The sequence below is a fragment of the Takifugu rubripes genome, chromosome 16, assembly GCF_901000725.2.
Source record: "Takifugu rubripes chromosome 16, fTakRub1.2, whole genome shotgun sequence".
NCBI classification, from domain to species: domain Eukaryota; kingdom Metazoa; phylum Chordata; class Actinopteri; order Tetraodontiformes; family Tetraodontidae; genus Takifugu; species Takifugu rubripes.
Window position 1 is genome coordinate 7,823,769 of NC_042300.1, and position 20,955 is coordinate 7,844,723.

At 47.5% G+C, this 20,955-nt stretch overlaps 1 protein-coding gene and 2 long non-coding RNA genes across 6 annotated transcripts; 1 reads left to right on the forward strand and 2 right to left on the reverse strand.

Annotated features, from left to right (window-relative positions):
* Positions 1-1,347: 1,347 nt before the first annotated feature.
* On the forward strand, positions 1,348-20,556 carry sgk1 (serum/glucocorticoid regulated kinase 1). Of its 3 annotated transcripts, XM_029849796.1 has the most exons (14): positions 1,348-1,466; positions 1,855-2,033; positions 4,285-4,521; positions 10,641-10,856; positions 12,200-12,263; positions 16,897-16,972; positions 17,110-17,185; positions 17,265-17,453; positions 17,536-17,667; positions 18,314-18,550; positions 18,638-18,733; positions 18,831-18,986; positions 19,072-19,161; positions 19,256-20,556. In XM_029849796.1, the coding sequence occupies exons 2-14, from the start codon at positions 1,899-1,901 to the stop codon at positions 19,421-19,423; spliced, it is 1,872 nt and encodes a 623-aa protein (XP_029705656.1). In that variant the 5' UTR covers positions 1,348-1,466; positions 1,855-1,898; the 3' UTR covers positions 19,424-20,556. The 3 variants fall into 3 exon arrangements, with proteins under 3 accessions (XP_029705656.1, XP_029705657.1, XP_029705658.1); XM_029849797.1 differs by lacking the exons at positions 1,348-1,466; positions 1,855-2,033; positions 4,285-4,521 and adding an exon at positions 7,064-7,084 and having other exon boundaries at positions 19,256-19,423; XM_029849798.1 differs by lacking the exons at positions 1,348-1,466; positions 1,855-2,033; positions 4,285-4,521 and adding an exon at positions 7,380-7,564 and having other exon boundaries at positions 19,256-19,423.
* Positions 2,573-5,764, reverse strand: LOC115253008 (uncharacterized). Of its 2 annotated transcripts, none has more exons than XR_003891328.1 (2): positions 5,136-5,764; positions 2,573-3,377 (listed from the first exon to the last, which is right to left on the reverse strand). It is a non-coding gene; the product is annotated as an uncharacterized lncRNA (long non-coding RNA). The 2 variants fall into 2 exon arrangements; XR_003891327.1 differs by lacking the exon at positions 5,136-5,764 and adding an exon at positions 3,460-4,195.
* LOC115253007 (uncharacterized) lies at positions 7,821-9,587 on the reverse strand. Its single transcript, XR_003891326.1, has 2 exons — positions 8,189-9,587; positions 7,821-8,100 (listed from the first exon to the last, which is right to left on the reverse strand). It is a non-coding gene; the product is annotated as an uncharacterized lncRNA (long non-coding RNA).
* Positions 20,557-20,955: the final 399 nt, after the last annotated feature.

The following is a 20,955-nucleotide window of genomic DNA, read 5'->3' on the forward strand; positions in this document are numbered from 1 at the left end:
AGCAACTACAGCTTCTACTTAAAGGCTTGGTGTTTAATCCCATTGTATTTATTTTGCAGTTTTTAGTGCTTAGCTTTCAAAATAAAACGTGTCATTGACTGAGGTTCTTGGCGAGTGTTAAATAATTTTTAAAAAGGGCTGATTTTATTGGTAACTTTTGTGCCGTTACTGCTGAGTCATCGATTCTGTCTCGTTAGAACGAGCAGTGCACAGTCACGACTTGCCCTCCGGTGAGAGTTACAGCCCTCGGCTGCGGAGCGCCGCCACAATTCAGGCGCAGTAAAGGTGCAGCCATCAGTCCTGTAGCCATTTAAACACCTCATTCCAATAAGAGCCTGGTCCTTCGCGAGGTTTCTCTCTGCTAAGAGCTTCTGTCATTGCTGTGACTGTATCCCCCCACCGATGAACCCGCTTAATTCGATAATAAACATAATCGTGTTTGTCTGTAATGTTGCTATGATCTGATTTCATTAAGACAAAGGACCTCATCAGCTTCCTGTTTGAATCCTGCACCACTGTTTCTGTTGGAACAACAACAACCTCCTTTCATGATCCCACCAATGTGCAACGTTTATTTAGCAAATACACGTACAGGCATTAGAATTTCGCTCTTTTTTTTGCCTCAAACCTTCAAATATGTCACTTATCCCTAATAATGTGAGCAGAAGATGGTCTTTGTTTCCTCTTTTAATGTCAGAAATATTGATGAGGTTTTCGTGGAGCTTTAATTAGAACTCAAGTCACCCTGTGACATTCATGGCCCCGAGACTTTATTAGCTACAATTGATTGATTTTAAACCGATCTGTGATCACTGATGAGAGTCACACGGACGGAATTAGGACCAAACCTGCAGCATTTATGGGCGTAAAAGTGTTTTCGTGCCACTTGACCCATTGGTTTTCATTTCATGTTTTCAAATTTGGTGCACAGGTGAATTCAGTTTTATCTTTCAAGGATGCAACCAAGGAATAAAAGTGTGGTAAAGGTTTGGTTTCTGGGACAGTTACCCCTGGATCCGTTGAGGTATCAGGTGGGCTGAATGGGGGGAGGCGACATGGAGGAGTCGCAGCCGACTGCAGTAGCGGAATGAATAAGAGCAGAGGGGAGGGGGATTGGGGGGGTGCAGAGGGGCAAGGAGGAACATGGAAGGAGCTGGAAGGAGAGGAGAGAGAGGGAGGGGAGGAGGCGGCATCACTGCAGAGGCTTTTCATTGATAAAGTAGCACCAGAAGACTGCAGCTGGGTGGACGCACGCTCACGCACCAACGTGCTCTCGTGCACACACTTCCTGGCTGTTTGTTTACAGGCTGACGCGGAGCTGTCGCACCACCGAGGACCCCGAAGGGTCCAGGACAACGTCAACAACGCCGGAGATTTGGGGATGTGGACATAATCGAGTGGAGGGACAGTTGTGATCAGGAAACAGGAGGCTTCCGAGGACAGAAAGAGCCGGATCAGGAAGTCAGGTAAGGGATTCTGGGTGGGGGCTGGGGGGCTGGTTGGGTCCGCGTCCACTTTGTGTGCTTGTCAAACACAATGTAAAGTTCACGCGCAGTCATTTCGCCTCACAGCAACAGGAGTTGCTCCTCCTCCTCTTCCTCTCCCCATCTGTTTCTGTGCATCTTTCCCTCAGTTCCGCCCTTTATCTAGATCTCCATCCCTACTCCTCATCTTATTCTCTGTGCAGCCGCTCTCTCTCTCCCTCCCTCCCTCTCATTTTAGTCATCTGCCTCCCCCACCTCCACCTCCTCTCTGAATTATCTCCCGTCATTCTCTGTCCTGCGCTGGCGTCTCCTCATGCTTTAGAAAACTCTCCTCCTCATCTCTCCCTCTCTGTCTTTCGCTCCCTGCCAGCCATCCTGGGGTCTACGGAGGCAAGCGGAGCGCCGGTGTCGGCCATGAAACTGGTGAACGCGGGAGGAGGAGGAGGAGGCACTGTGGGAGGTGGAGGAGGTGCAGGAGTGGGAGGAGGCGCGGAGAAGACTGCCTTTTCCTTTAAGAAGTGCTCGGCTTTCCAGTTTGTAAAGAGAAAGGTGAGTTTGGAGGACAGTTGTCTCGGGGATGGAGGTGTCACAGATGGCGCGCGCTCCCTCTCTGTTTTGGTGTGTTTGCTGCCAAAGATGATGTCATTTTTAGAGCTGAGCGGTGCCAGGACGCAGCTCGCTGAGTCCGAGAATTCGCTGTGTGACATCACTGTGTGCTGTAATTTAGGATCTCCTAAACATCCCCCCTCCTCCTGCAGCCCTGAGATTTATATCCTGCAACACTCAGGCTGTGCAATAATGTGCACCAGTATTTAACTTCCTGGACATTAAATGTCCCTTTTTAAAATAATTACCGGCTGCTGCCGAATTACATGTAAAATGATGTTATGACAATTTTGACTGTGATGGAAGAATTACTGACAAAATAAGGGTAATAATGTGAGGATACGAATTGATGTATATTTTAAATGTATGGCCAATAAGTTAATTAACAACAAACCTTTGAACCTATTAAAAATGTCAACTGTCAATAAAGGAGTCACAGGTGTTTGTTGCCTAATGAGCCAACAAAGAGTCAGAAGCGAGAATAAGATCAAGGTTTTGTTCGATTACATTGATTGGATAGCTTTACATTTGGGACAATTTATAACCAAATTGTCAAATTTCTGCTCTGGTCGTACAGTGTCTTCATGCTGCCAAAGTTAATTATAACAGAGCTGTAAAGAGCGTGTATATAGTCATAGCATAGGATTGATAGACGTATGCAAATTATGACACAGGGAGATGTGTGTGTGTGTGTGTGTGTGTGTGTGTGTGTGTGTGTGTGTGTGTGTGTGTGTGTTAGAGAAACTCTTGAGCTTTACTGTTTACTGTGAGTCACCCAAACCTCCTTTAGCGTTGGTTAAACTCACTCCACTTCTAATTAATTTGCATCAAATTTACATGAGATCAAAAGAAGCAGCATGCCTGGAGGGGGGCACATGGTGAGGAAGAAATAAAGAACCTGCAGAGGAGAGGTGCATTCATGCATTTACACTGTGATGACTGTACGGCTTTGGGAATATTGCGCAACACCAACTCCCTCTTTCCCCAATCGGGGTCATGTGATAACTGAGGCAGCAACAAGGGTGATAAGGGTGATGAGGCAGCAACACGTCTCTTTGTGATACACGTTGTTGTGTTCCTGTTGTTGCCATTTCACCTCCGGTGTTGAAAATGCATAAGTCCCAGGATGTATTGGCTGCCGGGGATCAGTTGTCAATATTCCCGAGCTCGGGGTGGCTGCGTAGACGCTGTGTGTCATCGGCGTGGTCTGTTGCTCGCAGCGGGTTTACTGACGCTTGTGCCGGTCTCAGATGGCGGACAGTATGGTGCAAATCACCGATGACTCTGCTGGTAGAGCACAGGCAGATTGGGTTAACACCCACACACTCTCACACTCTCACACACTCACACACAAACACACACTCTGCACCATTTTGTGTTCGTCGGCCTCGTCGGGTTCAGGTTGGGGTGACAACCTCCTCCGTTTGACAGACACGTGTAAGAGAGCGGCTGTACTTGGACGCAGGGAGCACACGTGCGGCGGTCCTGCTCCACACCTTCTGCGCCGTGCTTGGCTTGTCTTGCCGCGACCTGCCGTGTTGTTTTCCCGGTCCGGCCCCGGCGTGTCTCAACACGCTGTCTGACTCCAGCGTGTGTCACTCTGGGGTGGATGTCGGGACACGCTGTCTTGTTTGATAAGCACTTAAGCTGCGAAGCAGGGTGGGATTATACAGGGCTTCTTGTTAAAGGAGGGATATCCAATCAAGTCTGTACACAGAACACGCGGCTTCGGGAGCGCTGGTGACAGTAAGAGAGATCACTACTGGCTAACGTACACCGACTCCTGTAACAGACGTGAACTCATTGAGTGTACTGGACACTTTTCCATAGATCCCAGCTTCACATAGGCTGTCTTTATGTAGCATGTGTGCATGTATTAGATTTGCAATCAAGGCAGGCAGCAAAGAGCAACGCAACCTGTGCTGCTTTGAAGTGTGACCCAGCCCAAATGACATAATCAGGGATGAAAAGAAAAGGTTCTGATCAAAGGGCAGCTAGCAGCAGGTGGCTGTCTGACCTTTCCGCCTGTGTGGGTTTCTTCCAGTTTCCTTCCACAGTCCAAAAAACACGCACATTAGCTTAATTGGAGAGTCTTTCTTGCCCCAGGGTGTGTGTGTGTGTGTGTGTGTGTGTGAGTCCTGTGACCAACTTGTGATCCGCCAAGTGAAATAATGCCAACTTTTGTCACACGCAGGTGAGAAGATGGATGAGAAACCCAAAGGTGACCGTCGAAAAGGCCCAAGGGAAGGGGCTCCTTTATCCCTGTCCCAAGTGCCCACTGGCCGACGACCTGTGGTACACGCACTTCCCCTCGCCATATGGCTGCTGCCACTACGGCGGCCTTCAGGGGGGTCAGTACTACCAACAGGAGCCCTGCTCGCTGTGTCTTACTGCCGGACAAACAAGTTATGACAAGGGCAAAGGATGCAAGGTAAGGGTGAAACAGGAAAAAGGTTGAAAAAAGATCAATATTTTTTATCTAAACAGCTTGTTTGTGTTGTGAATGTGGTGCCAATAACCAATGACATCACAGAAAAACAGGTCAAAGTCAACATTTGACTTGAATTTTTAAAATTTGAAATCCTAGTCTTTATCTTTCCTGATCAAAGAATATTGACTGTTTTTGCCTCCTGAAGTGAGCAACATGTTATCATCCAAGATATTCTGCATTTCTCTTGCTGTTGTCGGATGTTTTTAGCAAATTGGACTAAAAATAAGGGGTCATAAAAGCAGGAAGTGATGTCTTCCATTACTCATCAGATCTGAGTTTCCAAACCTCCTGCTGGTCGCCCATTAGCACCCGCTGATTTGAGTCAAAGAAGGAAATAATTTACCGATTCTGGACACCTTTTTCTCCTCTTTGGTTAAGCTTTGCGGTGTTATTATGTAACACAAAGACTGAGGAGACTGCAGGCCTGCGGCTCTGGTGCTGGGACTGGTCATGCTGGGGAGAGAGCCCAGATCCTCATGGCGATCCCAGTCTAATCAGCTGCTGGAGCCATCAAACGCCCCGTGTCCCAGTGTTGAGATGAAAGAATGACTCACCATCAGGACAAAGCCACATTCGTGTGCACGAGCAGCTGGGGCCGCGCTGCCCCCCCACACTTCGCTGTTTTCCTTCTCTTTTGTCTTCTGCTCTTCATCTCTCCCTCTGTCTCTCCATCAATTCCACCTCTCGGCCCAGCAGCCGATAGATCTGTCACTAACGTCTCACTGGAGATAAGTGGTGTGTTCGTGTGCAGAATTTAATGATTGTTGCAGTGAGTTCGGGCCGGGCTGGAGCGGAGGGGGGTGAAGAGGTTGGGGCTCTGCAGTGAGTCATGAGTACCACACACTGTTATCCAGTCAGTAGATTTAAACTCCTACCGGTGGTCTTGTTTTCTGAAGGTCATTGAAAGCACCTTTTGCCTGTGTTTTTATATAACGGTTATGGTAGATTTATATGAGAGTTCTGTTTGAAACCGAACTGGAGCTGCATCATTTACTGCTTTTGTGTTTGGACTCGCGAGCTGCGTGGACGTGGAGCGAAAAGCCACGAAGAAACTGTGGTTTTGGGCTCCAGTAACTGATCGGACTGAAACTGCAACATTGACTCATTGTTCCTTGTGAAACACATTACGAAATTTAAAAAATTCCCAGCTCAGACACCTGTCTGAAATACACACACACACACACACACACACACACACACTGCTGCCCCCTAGTGATAGGCTGCAGTACCTAGCTTTAGCTACTTGCCATAAAAAGATTGACAGCTTAATCTAGCTGGAAATGATGTCATTACAAGTGTTTGAACAACATTTCTACACATTCTACTTTGTTGAATTTAATCTTCAACCTTTATGTTGGTTAGCCTACGAGTTTCAATATTTCTTTCTTTTCCCTACAAACACTCATTCTCTCTTAGTCTACTTCAAAAGTATCAGCATCATTTAAAGCACCTTTGAAGTGGCCTTGACCTTCAGTCAGTCCGGTTCTGCACATGTTAATCTGGGCCAGAGCTAAATATAGACCATCCCCCCTGCACTGTTATAATGCATTTATTACCACCCAAACGGCGGTGGAAGTTTGATCAGGAGAACCAAAATGGAGGAAAAATGTACTTTGGTAAGAGGAACTGAGCAGTCTTGGGATCGTGATGAAGAAATAAACTGCAGGTAACGGCGGCGATGAGACGGGTTGAGGGGACAGTTTTATGAGAAGCTGGTGGATGAGGTCAGGGCAGCTGCTCCTACTTTTCCTGCAGAAATCAAATGCATATAAATCCTCCTGATAAGGACGTCCTGTACTGCTGCCTGCGCAAGCTCGTGCACGAACGCGAACGCAATCTCAGCCGTCCCGCTAATCTCCCTCATCAGGCCTGAACTGTTTGTGATGACGACTCAATCAGCGCTGAATAGAACAACGTCTCCTGCTGATGCCTTTTTGTCCTGGAACATCAGGATTTTGCTTTGAGTCGCGGTCAACAAATTGCAGCTTTGTGCTGAAGAAGGTGACGGAATTAAAACCCTCATCTGTCACCGGATGACTTTAATGACGAAGGAAGCATCCAGACTTTCAAGCCGAGTCTGGACAAATTACAAATTAACTTATTTCCTATAACTGAATAATCATTTATGATTATCTGTTATGCAAGCGAAAAAGGTTCCTCTTGTTCCTCCGGAGCAGCACTAACGTCATGTACAGTGCTCAGTCAGGCCGTGTATTTTTACACGGTTCAAACTAAAACTTTCCTCTGGAAAGAAATGACCTGACATGGTCCCGTTTATGCATCCAGAAGTCGTCCATGCAGGGAATTAAGCAAGGAAAGCAGGAAGTGAAGCAAAGGAGACTGATTGGGAGGGGGGGGGGTGTTGAGAGAAGCCAAGTTTGTCCTGGAGGAAGAGCGGAAGAGCATTTTTATCTGTGAATCCTGCGGGGGAACGATGACGTCCTGCTGAAGACGGTTTGGACAGTATTCAGTAACAGGTCTGCAGAACGTTAACTTGATGACGGTAGGGAAAACTCTCTTTGTGCCGGCACCTTGGAAACCTTTGCAAGTGAGGCAAAGGCCTTGTGTGTGATTGGAAAGGCAAAGATGAACTCTTGAGTCAATAATTCCAAAAATTACCGACCCTTCCCAAAATTGACACGTCCTTGCACATAAAAATGCAGATTTCAGCATTGGGACTGTTCACATCATGGACCAAATTCCTGGTCTTCCCCTGTGTTCCCTCTGTGTCTCTGCTGGACTGTGAACTTTGATTCCAGAGGTCTTGCGACGTGTCCCAGTTATTCTGAGGAACCACAGGTCTCTGTCAGCACGCTTCTCACCGGTGTCACGGACCTAACGAGTGTGTGTCACGGTCAAAGAGCGCTCCGGTTTATGGGTGACCTTTCCTTTCACTGGCAGTTCACTTCTCGAAAAAACAAGGAACAGGAACTCTGGACTCCAGCCATCTCCCTTACGGCTACATTCAGCCTGTGATTGCTGAGTGGGTAAAACCTGCTGCTTAATCATTTAAACTTGCACACAGTCGTTCATCAGAATTCCAGTTCTTCTAAATGTGGTTCGATGTGCTTCTGTATAAAGACTCTCATAAATCCGTGCATTGCTTTGTGCTCCAGTCTCCACTGCCGAGGTGTGCGTCAGCGCTGGTTAAATCCTCAGGGCGGTAGACAGGTTAGACGGCTTTAGCAGGCGTCGGCCGCAATAACATGTTTATCTTGGGGTCAGATGAAAGAGGTCAGTGAGATTTGGAAGGCTTTTATTCCCACGAATGCTTGAATACATTTTCGCATAAAAGTTTGGCCAGTAATGACGATGGCAGCTGAAATATTCATGGTAATATATTCTCTCTCAAAAGAGCCAGCTACCTCTATAACATGCACTTTGCAATGGAAAATTGCAAATCCTTTGTTATTGTTTTGCTTCAAATCCAAATCCTCTGGCAGTGGAAGAATGCAGTCGAAGTAATAAACCTGGAAAAGCTCTTCATGGCCCCCCTGCAGTAGACATATGCATGCATTCCTAAAAATGGCACAACTGTTATTGCTCCAGCGTCACTTGGGCTCTGCTGGGCACAAAAAAAAGTGGTTTCCTGGCTTTGTGGACTTACAGAGGGACGAATTTGCTTTGTGGCGTCGTCCTCGGCCCAGCGTAACTGCAGCCGGAGGACCGAAGCAGGAAAAGGGAATCGTTTGTTTTTGCGTCTCCTGACTCAACTGTGCATGAAACAAAGGGAGAAGAAGATACGCATCTTTACACACCTTTACCAGCACTTCTGCCGGTAAAGAGTTTGGATAGATCAACACTTAGATGAATTCAATTTACATTTTTCAAAGACTTATTTAACACAGAAAAATGAAATGTGTGGTATCAGTTAAAAGTCTTTCCAGGGAAAAAGGAGAGTGTCCTCCCTTCTGAGGCACATTATGAGGGATTTGGGGATTTATTCTATTCTAATCTCTCCTGAAAACTCAGGTTTCAGGCTCAGCGGATGACATCAGCATTAATGTTTTGGAGGAAGGTCAAAGTTCAGAGACTGTGGGCCTCCTCCTGGATTTAAAGCTAAGAAGAGAGTGCGTCTGTATCACCCTAAACCGACCCCTCTGTGAGCTTCCCTGCTCAACAATAACAGCAGTCCTCGCCGTCCTGCTGGCTCCTTTCTCAGATACTCCTCCTCGGGTGTTCAGGTCTGCCCTCGCCGGCTCCAGCAGGACTCATCCCCCACGAGACACAATGTCGACGGGTTTTAAATTTCCTGCGGACCGCCTCTATCAAAGCTGGTTGTCTTCCCTTCATCCACTTTACTGGAAAAAGAAGCTGCATCTTTCAGCTGTTTGTTACCACAGTATTTAGCCAAGACAAGTGACAAATGAAGACAGAAGACAAGTTGTTGCGTCCTCCCAATGTGTAATAAATCAAGCTAAAATGCAAAATCCGACAGCTGGCAGTGGTGCTGTGGAGGAGCCAGACTGTCTCTAAAGGTGGAGCCGTGTCACCCGACTGTTAGACAAGAAGTCCTAATTCTGATTAAACTCAACTATTACTGCACATTATGTAAGCAGTGGCTGTTATCACCCAGCAGCACATGATCCGCTATCACCAGTAACTACTGCCCAGTAACTAATCAGGCCTCAGAAATGTGACCTCAGGACACATTTCTGTGAAAATGGGCTGAACTTCCGAAAACCTGCAGAATATCAGCGCAGGCCAGAATTAGAAAAGCTGCTGATCATTAATGCACAACACCTCCTGAAATGTAATAAAGGGAGTTGCATTTGTATAGTTTTGTGCAGACATGGATGATTGTGTCGGTGCCGTTACGTTGTCATCCTGCAGTGCTCCGCTGTGTCAAAGGGCAGATCTGTTTTAGGGACATTGGCTCATATTTTATCAGTAATGTGCGAAATGGAGGCAAGTTTATGGAGGTTTTACTTCTAGATTAATGGGGGCTGCATGGTTGATGTGCTTTCTCTGGACTGCCTGATCCCGTCTTTAAAAGGCGAAGCAGAGCCGAAGCAGGGCGGTCTTGTGTAACTCGTTCGGTAGCAGCAACCTTGTTAACTTAAAGCGTCCCAGCAAAATAACCCAGTGAAAGGGCAGGGATGGGAGTGTGGAAGTGGCATGTATGTGTGTGCACGTGTCTTCTCTGCACACTGCAGGAATGCATGATGTTGCTTGGAGCCAGGCTCAATCAGGGGCCATCGGCCTCGTAACATTTATGGTTCTGTGGCTGCACATACTGTATGTGATAAAACGGGCTGGTGACGTCATAGGTGTGGATGATAAATATGTTAATGGGTAAAGGACAAATGCAGATCTCAAAGGACACGCATTACGCAAGTGGTACGGTCAAAAAGGCTCCGCGTCACCTCTGGAGACGTTCACTGGTTAACCATTAGGTGCTTTCTGGAGCTGCTTGCTCGGAGGTTTATAGTCAGATCTGACCCCCTCCACCACCACACAGCCCTTTTTTCTGCAGCAAGCTGAGACAATACAGCATTGGCCGCCATTAAAGTCTTAGTTTATAAGGCTGCAGACCCTGAACCCTCCTGCTCTGTCTGCCGACAGCATCATTTACCTTCCACAACAGCCATTCTAGGTCACCGACACAGCCGTCTGTGCAATTCAGCGTCCTTAAGATCTATGTGCACCTTGACCCTCCGGTTTCATTTCTTTCTCCTGCTCAGATTTCTCCCCCACACACACTCACACACACTCGCTCTCTCTTCTATATGTGTAGGGGTGTGTGCAGAATTCTTGAGCCGTATCACTCACATGCTAAATATCTGCTGTGAGATGTTTCAAGGTCCTTTTTTTTTTGGTTCAGGTTAAAAAAAAAAAGCTCATTGACATTAAAAAAAACCTCCTTTTCAAGAACAATGTGGCAAAACAGTTACAGCAAACACACAAAATACAAATAAAATACGGTCGGATTTACAAGATGTGTCAAGTCCTCCTCTACATCCCTCAGGTCAGGTCGTGTTGGGGTGTGATGGGCTGGTAGCATCCTACAGCTTCTATCACAGCTGTTGTTCAGGTGTTGGCTGTCTCTCCACCTGCAGATCAGGAGGTGGAAGATGCTGGGACGCCATCATGGAGACTCTTCAGCCAAGCCAAAGGAATCAGAGTCAGACGTCCACCTGTGCGGCTGTCAGTCATGGGGTCTCCACCCCTCAGCTCTCCTGAGCAGCCCCGTCATGATGGAGTGCTCCATCTGCAGCGGGCCCTACATCGGCTACACCCCGGAGGACAGCTGGCAGCCACGGCAACGCACGCAGGCAGGTTCAGCCTTTCTACACCAAATAATAACATCAGAAAAAGTGATCTAGTGATCTAGTGAAAAGGAACACGATTGTTGGTGTAAATGAGACCTTATTTTCCTTTTATTCTTATTGGCGCGTCCATCACATGCATGAAGAGTGGAAAAAACAACAGCTGGACTCTGCCTGCTCTATTCCGGTCCCAGGCCCTCGTCTGTCCTCTTTTTGTCAGCATGAAAAACCAGTTTGATGAACAGGAAGTCTAAAATCATCAGAATCTCAGATGGAAATCAACTCGTGCCCGGGCCCGAACCAGTAAACAATCCGAAGAGCGTGTTAGTGCACAAGCTGCGTGCACCTTTCCCTAGCAAAGCGAGGACATGTTGACTGGTTCCCACAACTGTTTAGGGTTAAGGTTTGGGCTTCATGCACGATAATGCAGCATGTGAATTGCAGCAAGATAAATTCAAACACAGGTCTGTGTACGGAGGTGTGTGTGTGTGTGTGTGTGGGGGGGGGGATTCTGTTAGCTGGGTTGACATTGAGCAAGGAGATGAAAAGACCATCGTGATTAAATTATTGCTCTCTCGGATCACACACACACACACACACACACACACACAGGTTTCAGCTTGTCAGGCCTCCTCGATGAGAGAGACAGTCAACTAACAATTTCAATGTTTCACAACATCAAATGTTTTTATTGAAGAATTTGAAGTCGAAACGAGGACTTGAACCCTTTGACGTTTGAGAGGAAACTATCAGAACAGTTTGTGATTCTATCCGCCCCCCCTGTATCTCTATCTGGAGGGGGGTCTCGCCACTGTGTGGGAAACCATAATATTAGTACTGTATCTGTTACATAGGCCCTTAGCCACAATAAACTGGGCTGGAACCAGAGTTTAAATGTTGATTCAGGTACTGTTATGCTAAGTAATTGGTGCGTGTAGAAGGTTATAATGTCCGATCACCTCCAAGGGTCATTTTTTCTGCTGTGACCCCCCTGGTGGTTTCCTGTTTATCAGGTTTGGGCGCGCTGACCTAAATTGTAGCTTAGCTAACTGGTGTTGAATTAACCTGAGGAAACTGAAAGAACATTTAAAGCCCCTGGGCTCCACCATTTACGCAAGTTGTCAAATATCCATTAATATTTAACTGATCCTAAACAAGTATTAAAGAGCAGGATGTGTGTGTGTGTGCGTGTGTGTGTGTGTGTGTGGGGGGGGGGGGGGGTTGCTGAGTCACAAAGCTGGCTCGTAACATTTCAGTTAAATTACATGAGCTTTTACCGTAAACTGGTCTTTATTTATACAAGTTACTGAGAGTATTAACACCGTACGCAATGTTCCTCCTCTGTGCAGGCCATGGATCTGTACTGGCACAACGAGTCCGACCCAGACAGCTACCGTTGGCCCGCTGAAAACAGTGAGTCCCCCAAAGCTGATGTTGTTCACTCCTTCCTCTCATCTTCCTTCATCCCTCATCGTCGTCGTTTTTATCTCCACTTCTCTGCTTTATTTTTCTTCTATGTCACACACACACACACACACACACACACACACACACACACACACACACACACACACACACACACTCTCTACCCTGGGTTAATAGGAGCCATCCAGAAATGACTCTGCGCTGTTTTGCGGAAAGAAAATAAGTGTTTAAGGGGTCGACGTCAGGCTGCCCTCATAAACACGCAGCGTGGTGACCTCGACGTCCTGTTTGGGACTTTAAAGCCGCTCGCTGCATCCCAGCATCTCCAAGTTCAAGCCAATAAATGACTGTTATTTTCCACCATGCTCATCATTTCTTGTTCAGTCCAGAGTACAAATCGGGGCCATGTGTAAGTCACATTTTGGCTGAAGGCCTATCTGCTCCTCCATTTTATGGCTTTTATACTTGTTCACCTTCCCTTCTTTCGAGTCAGCCATCGTGTCTTTTAACTTGGTGTCCCTGGCATCATGGATTTTAATGGCTGCACATAAACATTTCGGTGTTTACAGTGCCCGGATCGTGTGCACAGCGAGTTTAGCCTCACGCTACTTTATTTAACACTTTGTGGAAGATCTTCAGACAGCACGTTACAAATGCTGAAATAACGAAGGATTATTTCCTCTTCCTGTTAAAAATGTAAGAATTTCAGCATGTTGGGGGGGAATAGAGCAATTAGCCAAGCTGGTGACAAGCTTTTCTCCTGTGTGCTGCTGTTACTTTCAATGACACCAGCTAACATCCACACTGTTGTTTATCCTCCATTCATAGTCACCTGTGTCAACCTGCCCGCAAACGCAGCTACGCAGGTGAACATAACACTCCTACATGCAGACAGGCGCATGTTACAACATCACAAACACACAATTCCGAGGCACTCCTTTTGTGGCTCCCAGAAGAGGAATGTTGAGGACGGTTGGACGGGAAACGTCAAATCGACTGTACCCGACAGGGCAGAAGAGGCCTAAAATGCTAATCATAAATCAGCCGTCAGTGGAGTAACACAAGAAAACTACTTGTTGGTTGACTCAACCCTGAAAACACACATGCAAACAAACACAAACACACACACAGTCCACTGAGTCAAAATAAAAGCCCGGCTGTCCTCCTTGAATAGTCGAGGCCTTTATGTAATGGTGCTGTTGGGTTCCTCATTCACATTCATCTCCTCGTTAGATCGACATCCTGCACCTCAAAACCCTCTGGTCCACCACCAACCCCCCCATCCTGTGCTTCCATGGCACATCATAACCCTGCGTGTGTGAGTGTGTGTGAGTCAGTGATGCCACTAGTGGGTTACATAACAAATTCTAGTCTGACACACATGCATAGCGATGCCACAGGCGTACAGCTCGAGCACTCTAGAGCCTCCTCTTTTCCGGGGCTCAAACGCCGGCAGCCTTTTAATCCAGCAGGGAATGAGAGCCAGATAGGAAAAACACTGGGTGGACCTGTTGTTGGTCTGTGCTCCACGCCTCTCCTCATCTTCTCTCACGCCTCCACCTCGCGTCATTCGACCCACTGAAACAGGAGTGCACACATCCGAGTGCAGGTAAAGTCTTTGTCATCGCTCTGTTGCTCTCATTATTATCCATTTTCCTGGAGTGAAGACGCGAATCTGCTAGCTTTTCAAGGGCAGACCTCCTCTTTCACACTCTTTTCTTGCTCTCATTAGTGTCAGAAAACAGTGCGCGGTTCCACTAGCCGGGTTCGTAGGTGACTTTACGTTTCTGACTGTTTGTCAGAGTTTTTATGTTAATGCCTCCGGATGGAGGATGACTGTGCTGGATCTGCAGCTCTCCTGAGGACGAACGTCTCCTCATCTCAGCATACTGTTCATGGGAGGGAAACCGGGCTCGCCGGGGGAATTTAGAGTGTGCCAGTGTTCTGTCCGTCTCCCTGCAGTTTGTTTCGGTTCTGCCCTTGAGCTTGTGTGTGTGTGTGTGTGTGTGTGTGTGTGTGCGTGTGTGTGCCGTCAGCCTCCCTGCAGTTTTGTTTTTTTCCCCTCCAGGTGTGGGTGTGTGTTTTTGTGTGTTTTTCTGCATATGTGGAGACCTAAGCTGAGGATTTCAGTCATGCTGTGGGTTCCAAGTCATGCAAAGTGTGTGTGTGTGTGTGTGTGTGTGTGTGTGTGTGTGTGTGTGTGTGTGTGTGTGTGTGTGAGTGTGTGTGTGTGTCGGGGGTGGGGGTGCACCAGGTGACTGGAGAACAGTTTAAAAATAATTCTAATTAAATTTACTAAGCCATTTTCACTCTCGCTCCCCCTCAAGCACAAATGTGCACACGCACACAGCCATGTTCAGTATTTGTGGATTCATTTGGGCTTTCCAAAACTAACTCCAGCCGCTTTTCAGACATTTTAAGATCTGTGTATCACAGTAATAACGATGTAACAACAAACACCCTCCGTTCACGCGTGACAACGCCAACAATGACTTTTGAAACCACCAAACCTGTTTCCATGTCTAAACTCAATTCAACATTTGAGCACATAAAGAAGAAAAAAACAATCGAGACGTGTATTTTCCTCTAAAACGACTATTATTTGCTTCTGAGTTGCCCCTGTAACATGACGTAATAATTATTTAGAAAAAGTACTCAGAGCGAATCCTCTAATCCTCTAGAAGTATTTGTTTGCAATAGAGTCCGCGATCATGAGCGGCCCTGAAGGCATCGCCCCCCCCCCCCTCACAGGAAAATCCATCCAGCATGAATCGAGCGACTGTGAAGGAACCAGGGGCGGGACGTCTCCGCCCTGAAAGAAAGAGGAAAAAAACTTGATGAAACTCTCCAAGGAGAGGAATTTGCCTTAGTTCGATTATCTGCGTTGCGGGGAGCCTGTAGAAGTTCTCTGGGCGATTCGGAAACTTTACGCATCCCAATGAAAGACAAAACCGCCGCGTTGACTTGTAAGTACCGAACCTGAGCGCAGACTTCAGAACCTGTAGATACACGAACGGGACCTTGACGTTGACCAATTCAGCAACTTTCTCGTGACAGCTTGAGGGTTGAGAAGAGAATCCCGGCGGACACACTTTAGTGGCTGGGGGGGGGGGGGGGGCGCTCCATTCACCCCGTAAACCACTGACCCAGATTTATAACGTTGGAACAGAACTCTGACACGGGCGGGGGTGGATTCTCCGGGAAAAGTTGCCAGGGAAGCGGCGCGGTGGCACCTCTAAACTTGCTGAACTCTGCCAGCTGCAGGCAACCAAGTGAGATTCGCTTCGGATCTGAAAGGTTTGTCTGTGCGCGGTGGAAACGGGGGCCGGGGGGGGGGGGTCTCCAGTGCAGACCCGCCAGGAAGGAAGTTTGAATTAAGAGGATTTCTTATTTAGTTGGGAAGGAGAGCTATTGGATAAGTTGGTTGCATACCCCCTGCGTGTGTGTTGCAGTGAAAAGTTGTTTTATTTTAAACCCATTTTCCTTTTTTACGCACGCAACTGCTCCTCCGCAGACTCTCACTCCTCTCTTGGCTAAACTGAACCAGGTGTCTTACGTAACTGCCCGGCTGGGGCACTTCTGGTTAGGACCGTGGAGCTGAAGTGGCATTTTCCGACTATTATTTCTCTATGATCGTCGCCTTGAATCGTCCCGGCTCCCCGAAATCCACCGGTGGACTTAAAACAAACTGCGGGTCCGGCTTCTGTGTTTTGGGGCGTGAATTGGAAACATCCCCGCTCGTCTCAGGCTGTACTTTTCCACTCGACCTTTTTTCTTTTTTTGGCACCGAGCCTGCCTCGGCTCAGGCTCTCGGCTTTTTTGTGCTCCTGGGAACTTGCGTCACTCCCGGCGGTTTTAATTGAGAGGGGGCCAAGTAGTGAAGCTGATAGGCCCCGCGAATATCAGATTAATGGTCTCAAGGTCTGGGCGCATTTTCAAAGAGGGGGGGGGGGTACATCGGGACCAAAATAACCACGAGCATCGTGACTAACCTGGAGACGTTTTTGCACCAATTGTAAAATGTTTATTTCCGTATAGTTTCGGAGAAAGGACGTCTCTGTTATTGTTGTGAGACTTTCCCTAAAAATGTTCCGCATGTGCTGTTGCACTTTCAGACAGTTTGACTCATGGAAGTTGCCATGGCGTTTCACAAACATATGCGCAAACAGCACCAGCCTCTCACTCATTGGTGGCAAAACAGGATTTTTTTTTCCTTCTTGACTTTTTTCTACTTTCCTGACGCAATCGCGACCGGAGACGCGGCCGTGACGCGGTAGGAGCGGAACGGCTCCTGATTGGCGGAAGGCTGGATCGATCGTCTCGTGGCTGGGTGGAAGGGGCGGGGCGTGATTGGCGGCCCCTCCCACCGCCCACAGTGATAAAAGTAGAGCAACGAGGCTGCCGATTATATTCTTGCTCAGGTTACGTTCGGGTGCGGACCAGCAGCTCAACTTAAATTTAAATATGACGATTCAAACAGAAACAGAAAAATCAGCGCTGACTTATTCCAAGTCTAAAGGGCTTGGGACATTAGTCTCTGGTACGGAAGCATAGGTTTAGATGGTCTCTTTTTAACCTTACTGGACGCACTCGCCCTCATTTTTCTTTCTTTGTGTTGCAGCTTTTATGAAACAGAGGAAGATGGGGCTGAACGACTTCATTCAGAGGCTCGCCACAAACTCCTACGCCTGCAAGCAGTGAGTACACGCTGACTCATGCTGTTGTTTTGTGTTTTCTGGAACAATTTTCTCCCTTTGTGTCACAAACTGACTCACACTGTGTTGCACACACGTGATTGTTTCTGTAAAGACTAAATTGGATTTTCTATGTTCAGCCCTGAAGTTCAGTCCATCCTGAACTTGAATCCTCCACAAGATGCGGAGCTCATGAACGCAAACCCATCTCCTCCTGTAAGTGCCTTTAGCTTCTTCAATACACAGTTATCGTGTGTATTTCCATCCTCCTCATTTTCCTCTCCTCGTCCCACAGCCCAGTCCATCCCAGCAGATCAACCTCGGCCCTTCCTCCAACCCCTCAGCCAAACCCAACGACTTCCACTTCCTCAAGGTGATCGGCAAAGGCAGCTTCGGCAAGGTGCTGCTTGCGCGGCACCGCACTGACGACCAGTTTTACGCCGTCAAAGTCTTGCAGAAGAAGGCCATCCTGAAGAAGAAGGAGGTAAATGCACAGGTCTCCACCCAAAAAACTCTAATTGCCTAAATAAATGTCTCCTTAATGACCCGTTCTTTGCATTCCCCAGGAGAAACACATCATGTCTGAGAGGAACGTGTTGCTAAAGAACGTCAAGCACCCGTTCTTGGTGGGCCTGCACTACTCTTTCCAGACAGCAGACAAGCTCTACTTTGTCCTGGACTACATCAATGGAGGAGAGGTGAGTGTCTGGCTGATGTGCAGAGATGATCTCAGGAAGATGAGACGCTGTGCTATTTAAAGAAGCAGCTAAAGATGGAGGGAAGAGGGCGGGCAGAGATTTTTAAAGATAGATGTAGCAGGAGAAGCGACGGGTCAGCAGTTCGGGTTAGGTCTCAGAATAAGAGAAGCTGAAAAAGAGCAGACAGATAGAGGGGATATCCTCCTAGTTGCAGAAATGATAGAATAGAATAGATATGGCCTTTGTTCCTGTCGTTCTGTAAAGGAAACGCCTCTCAGGAAATCGTGGGGTGGGTCGGCACAGCAGGAGACACTCCGGGCCAAAATTAGCAGTCCCTTTCAGGCTGTGTGTGTCTAATCGTGCTAATTTCCTGTGATTGTTGGACGGGAAGAGACAGCGCTGATTAGATGTGGGCCTCATCAGGAAGCAGGATGCATTTATTCTCCATCTCCCCTTTCACTTTTCTTCCTCTGCATTATTCCCCCGCACCTCTGCCCCGTCGCCACACTTTTAATGAGCGTTTGGGCTTCGGCTGAGCTGATTTTAGGAATTTCAAGTATAGTCAGAACTGTGTTTTTGTTCTTGCTCTCTGTTTGCTTCTGCCTCATCTCTCAGTCTAACCTCCAGTTTTCTGTTTTCCTTCCAGTTGTTCTATCACCTTCAGAGAGAGCGCTGCTTCCTGGAGCCCAGAGCCAGGTTCTACTCGGCAGAGATTGCCAGCGCCTTGGGTTACCTCCACTCCCTCAACATTGTCTACAGGGACCTGAAGCCTGAGAACATCCTTCTGGACTCTCAGGGTCACATTATCCTCACAGACTTCGGCCTGTGCAAGGAGAACATTGAACCCAATGGCACCACATCAACTTTCTGTGGCACGCCAGAGGTAAGGACACATCCGGGGATCCGGAGCATTTAAGCGATCTCCTCAGTGGTCCTCCTCGAGTAACACTTCCTGTTTCTTTCTCCTCAGTATTTAGCTCCCGAGGTTCTGCACAAGCAGCCGTATGACAGGACAGTAGACTGGTGGTGTTTGGGAGCAGTTCTCTATGAGATGCTTTACGGCCTGGTGGGTAACACCCTCATTCCACTGTAAACGTTCATTACACACAGCAGGAATCTGTGTCAGATACCGTTGCTAACCGCCCTCGTTCGTCCCTCCTCAGCCCCCGTTCTACAGCCGAAACACAGCGGAGATGTATGACAACATTCTGAACAAGCCGCTGCAGCTGAAACCCAACATTTCCAACGCGGCGAGGCATCTGCTGGAGGGCCTGCTGCAGAAGGACAGGACCAAGCGGCTGGGCTGCACCGAGGACTTTGTAAGGGTTTGCTCTGTGGACACGTGTGGAGGCTCGTCTGGATGAAAGGACGCTGTTTAAGTGTTCTGTATTTGTGTTTTCGCAGATTGAAATCAGGAATCACATGTTTTTCTCTCCCATCAACTGGGATGAGCTCAATGCCAAGAAGATCACCCCTCCATTCAACCCAGATGTGGTACGTTCTCACTCAAATGTTGATAAACCATCAATTCCAGCAGTGTTTTTTGAGTATTACACCCTAAATAAAATAATTCTTATCTCCTCACCAGACGGGACCAAACGACCTGAGGCATTTCGATCCAGAGTTCACAGACGAGCCGGTACCCAGCTCCATCGGCTGTTCCCCAGACAGCGTGCTCGTCACGGCCAGTATCAAGGAGGCTGCAGAGGCCTTTGTGGGCTTCTCCTACGCCCCCTCTATGGACTCCTACCTATAGGACTTAAACAAAGGCATTGAACTGAGACCTGTTTAGACTTGAGGGACGTCTACTGCACCGTGTCCTTGGACTTGCATCTTACAATTCCCATCAGGATGACGGACATTCCTGAATAAGTCCCTGCAACAACGCGTACCTGCCATAATCTTTTGAATGTGTATAAAATGACTTGCTACATAGGGCGTGGACCATGCTTAGATGGCTCACTCGGGGCGAAAGCCTCCACTGACCCAGATTTACCAACGCACAAGTTCTTCAACCAACCCCAACAGACGTAGAGGCTCGGCAGACTTCAATTTTCTTACTGATAGTGGAGATCTTTTGCACATAGCTGAGGCAGCTTAGGAGACTACCTGGACCCTGCAGAGACAAGCACACAGCAGCTCCTGTCCCCAAAGAAAAACCAAGGCCGGGCAGCACCGAACCAGCTCTGAGAAGGATTCTCATCTTCATCCATGTAGCAGTTCTGTGTACAGGAGCTCACCTGTTAGCATTTGAAGCTTTTCTCTCGCCGTTTGAAAAGGGAGCCACTTGAAGCTAATGTTACAGAGGGGGAGGGTTGTGGTTTGTTTTATTTCGTCTCTAAACTGTGCCTTTTTTTTCCCCTTCGGGTCACGTCGTCTGGTTTTGTCTGTGTCGACTCCTGAGTTCTGGGTGTGAGAAGCCACCTCACAACGACGTAGCGCTTACTTTATGCACACGTGTCTTAAAGGCTTGAGACACAGAAAACTCAAATGTTTCATATCTTCGTTTGCACATTACAACCAGAATGCTGATCAGAGAGGGAGCGAGAGCTGCTGCTGCTAGCTGAGGAAGCTGTCGTGTTCGTAGTTCTGCTTGACAACTGTGTCCTGCTCATACAGTCTTCCGATCGCCTCGCCATTCACGTAACGGCGGCCTGCAGCCGATTGTTGAAACTGAACATTCCATTTTAATATTGCCGTGTTGCAGTTTGAAGATATTTAAATTTTGTTTGTATATTTCGAGTCATGTTCTAGTTTTAATGTATATTAAAGAGGACAAAAAGAGTATGCTTAAATATGTATATGTAACTATTCATGTTAAATGTACTGTAAATTGTAATTTGAAGATTTATGTGACCATGTTTGGTTTGCAATAAAAGGTGAACTTTATTACACTTGAGTGGACCAATTAATCCTTGAATGGTAGGTTTAGCAGCCTGAGCTGGGAAAAGGTTTCAATCACTAACCTCTGCCGATGTCCAAGATTATTGCAAGAGTGGACTTTACACTTCTGCATGCGTCATCACCCTTACATAACAAGAATTGGGGGGGGGGGTACAGGAAAATGATTGACTGATAAGGCCACTCTGATTAATGCACCTCTAGTGGGTAGCTCTAGAGAGCACTGCCCAGAAGCATTTTTGATGTTCTAAAGCTACAGCTGCACTGGGCAGATGTTCATCCAAGCATAAATCATCCAGGTTTATGAGGGAAAATGTCCTTCCACTGGACCTCAAGGTGGGGTGCCTGTGCATAAATCAGCCTGCTGGAATGTCTTCAAGGAGGACT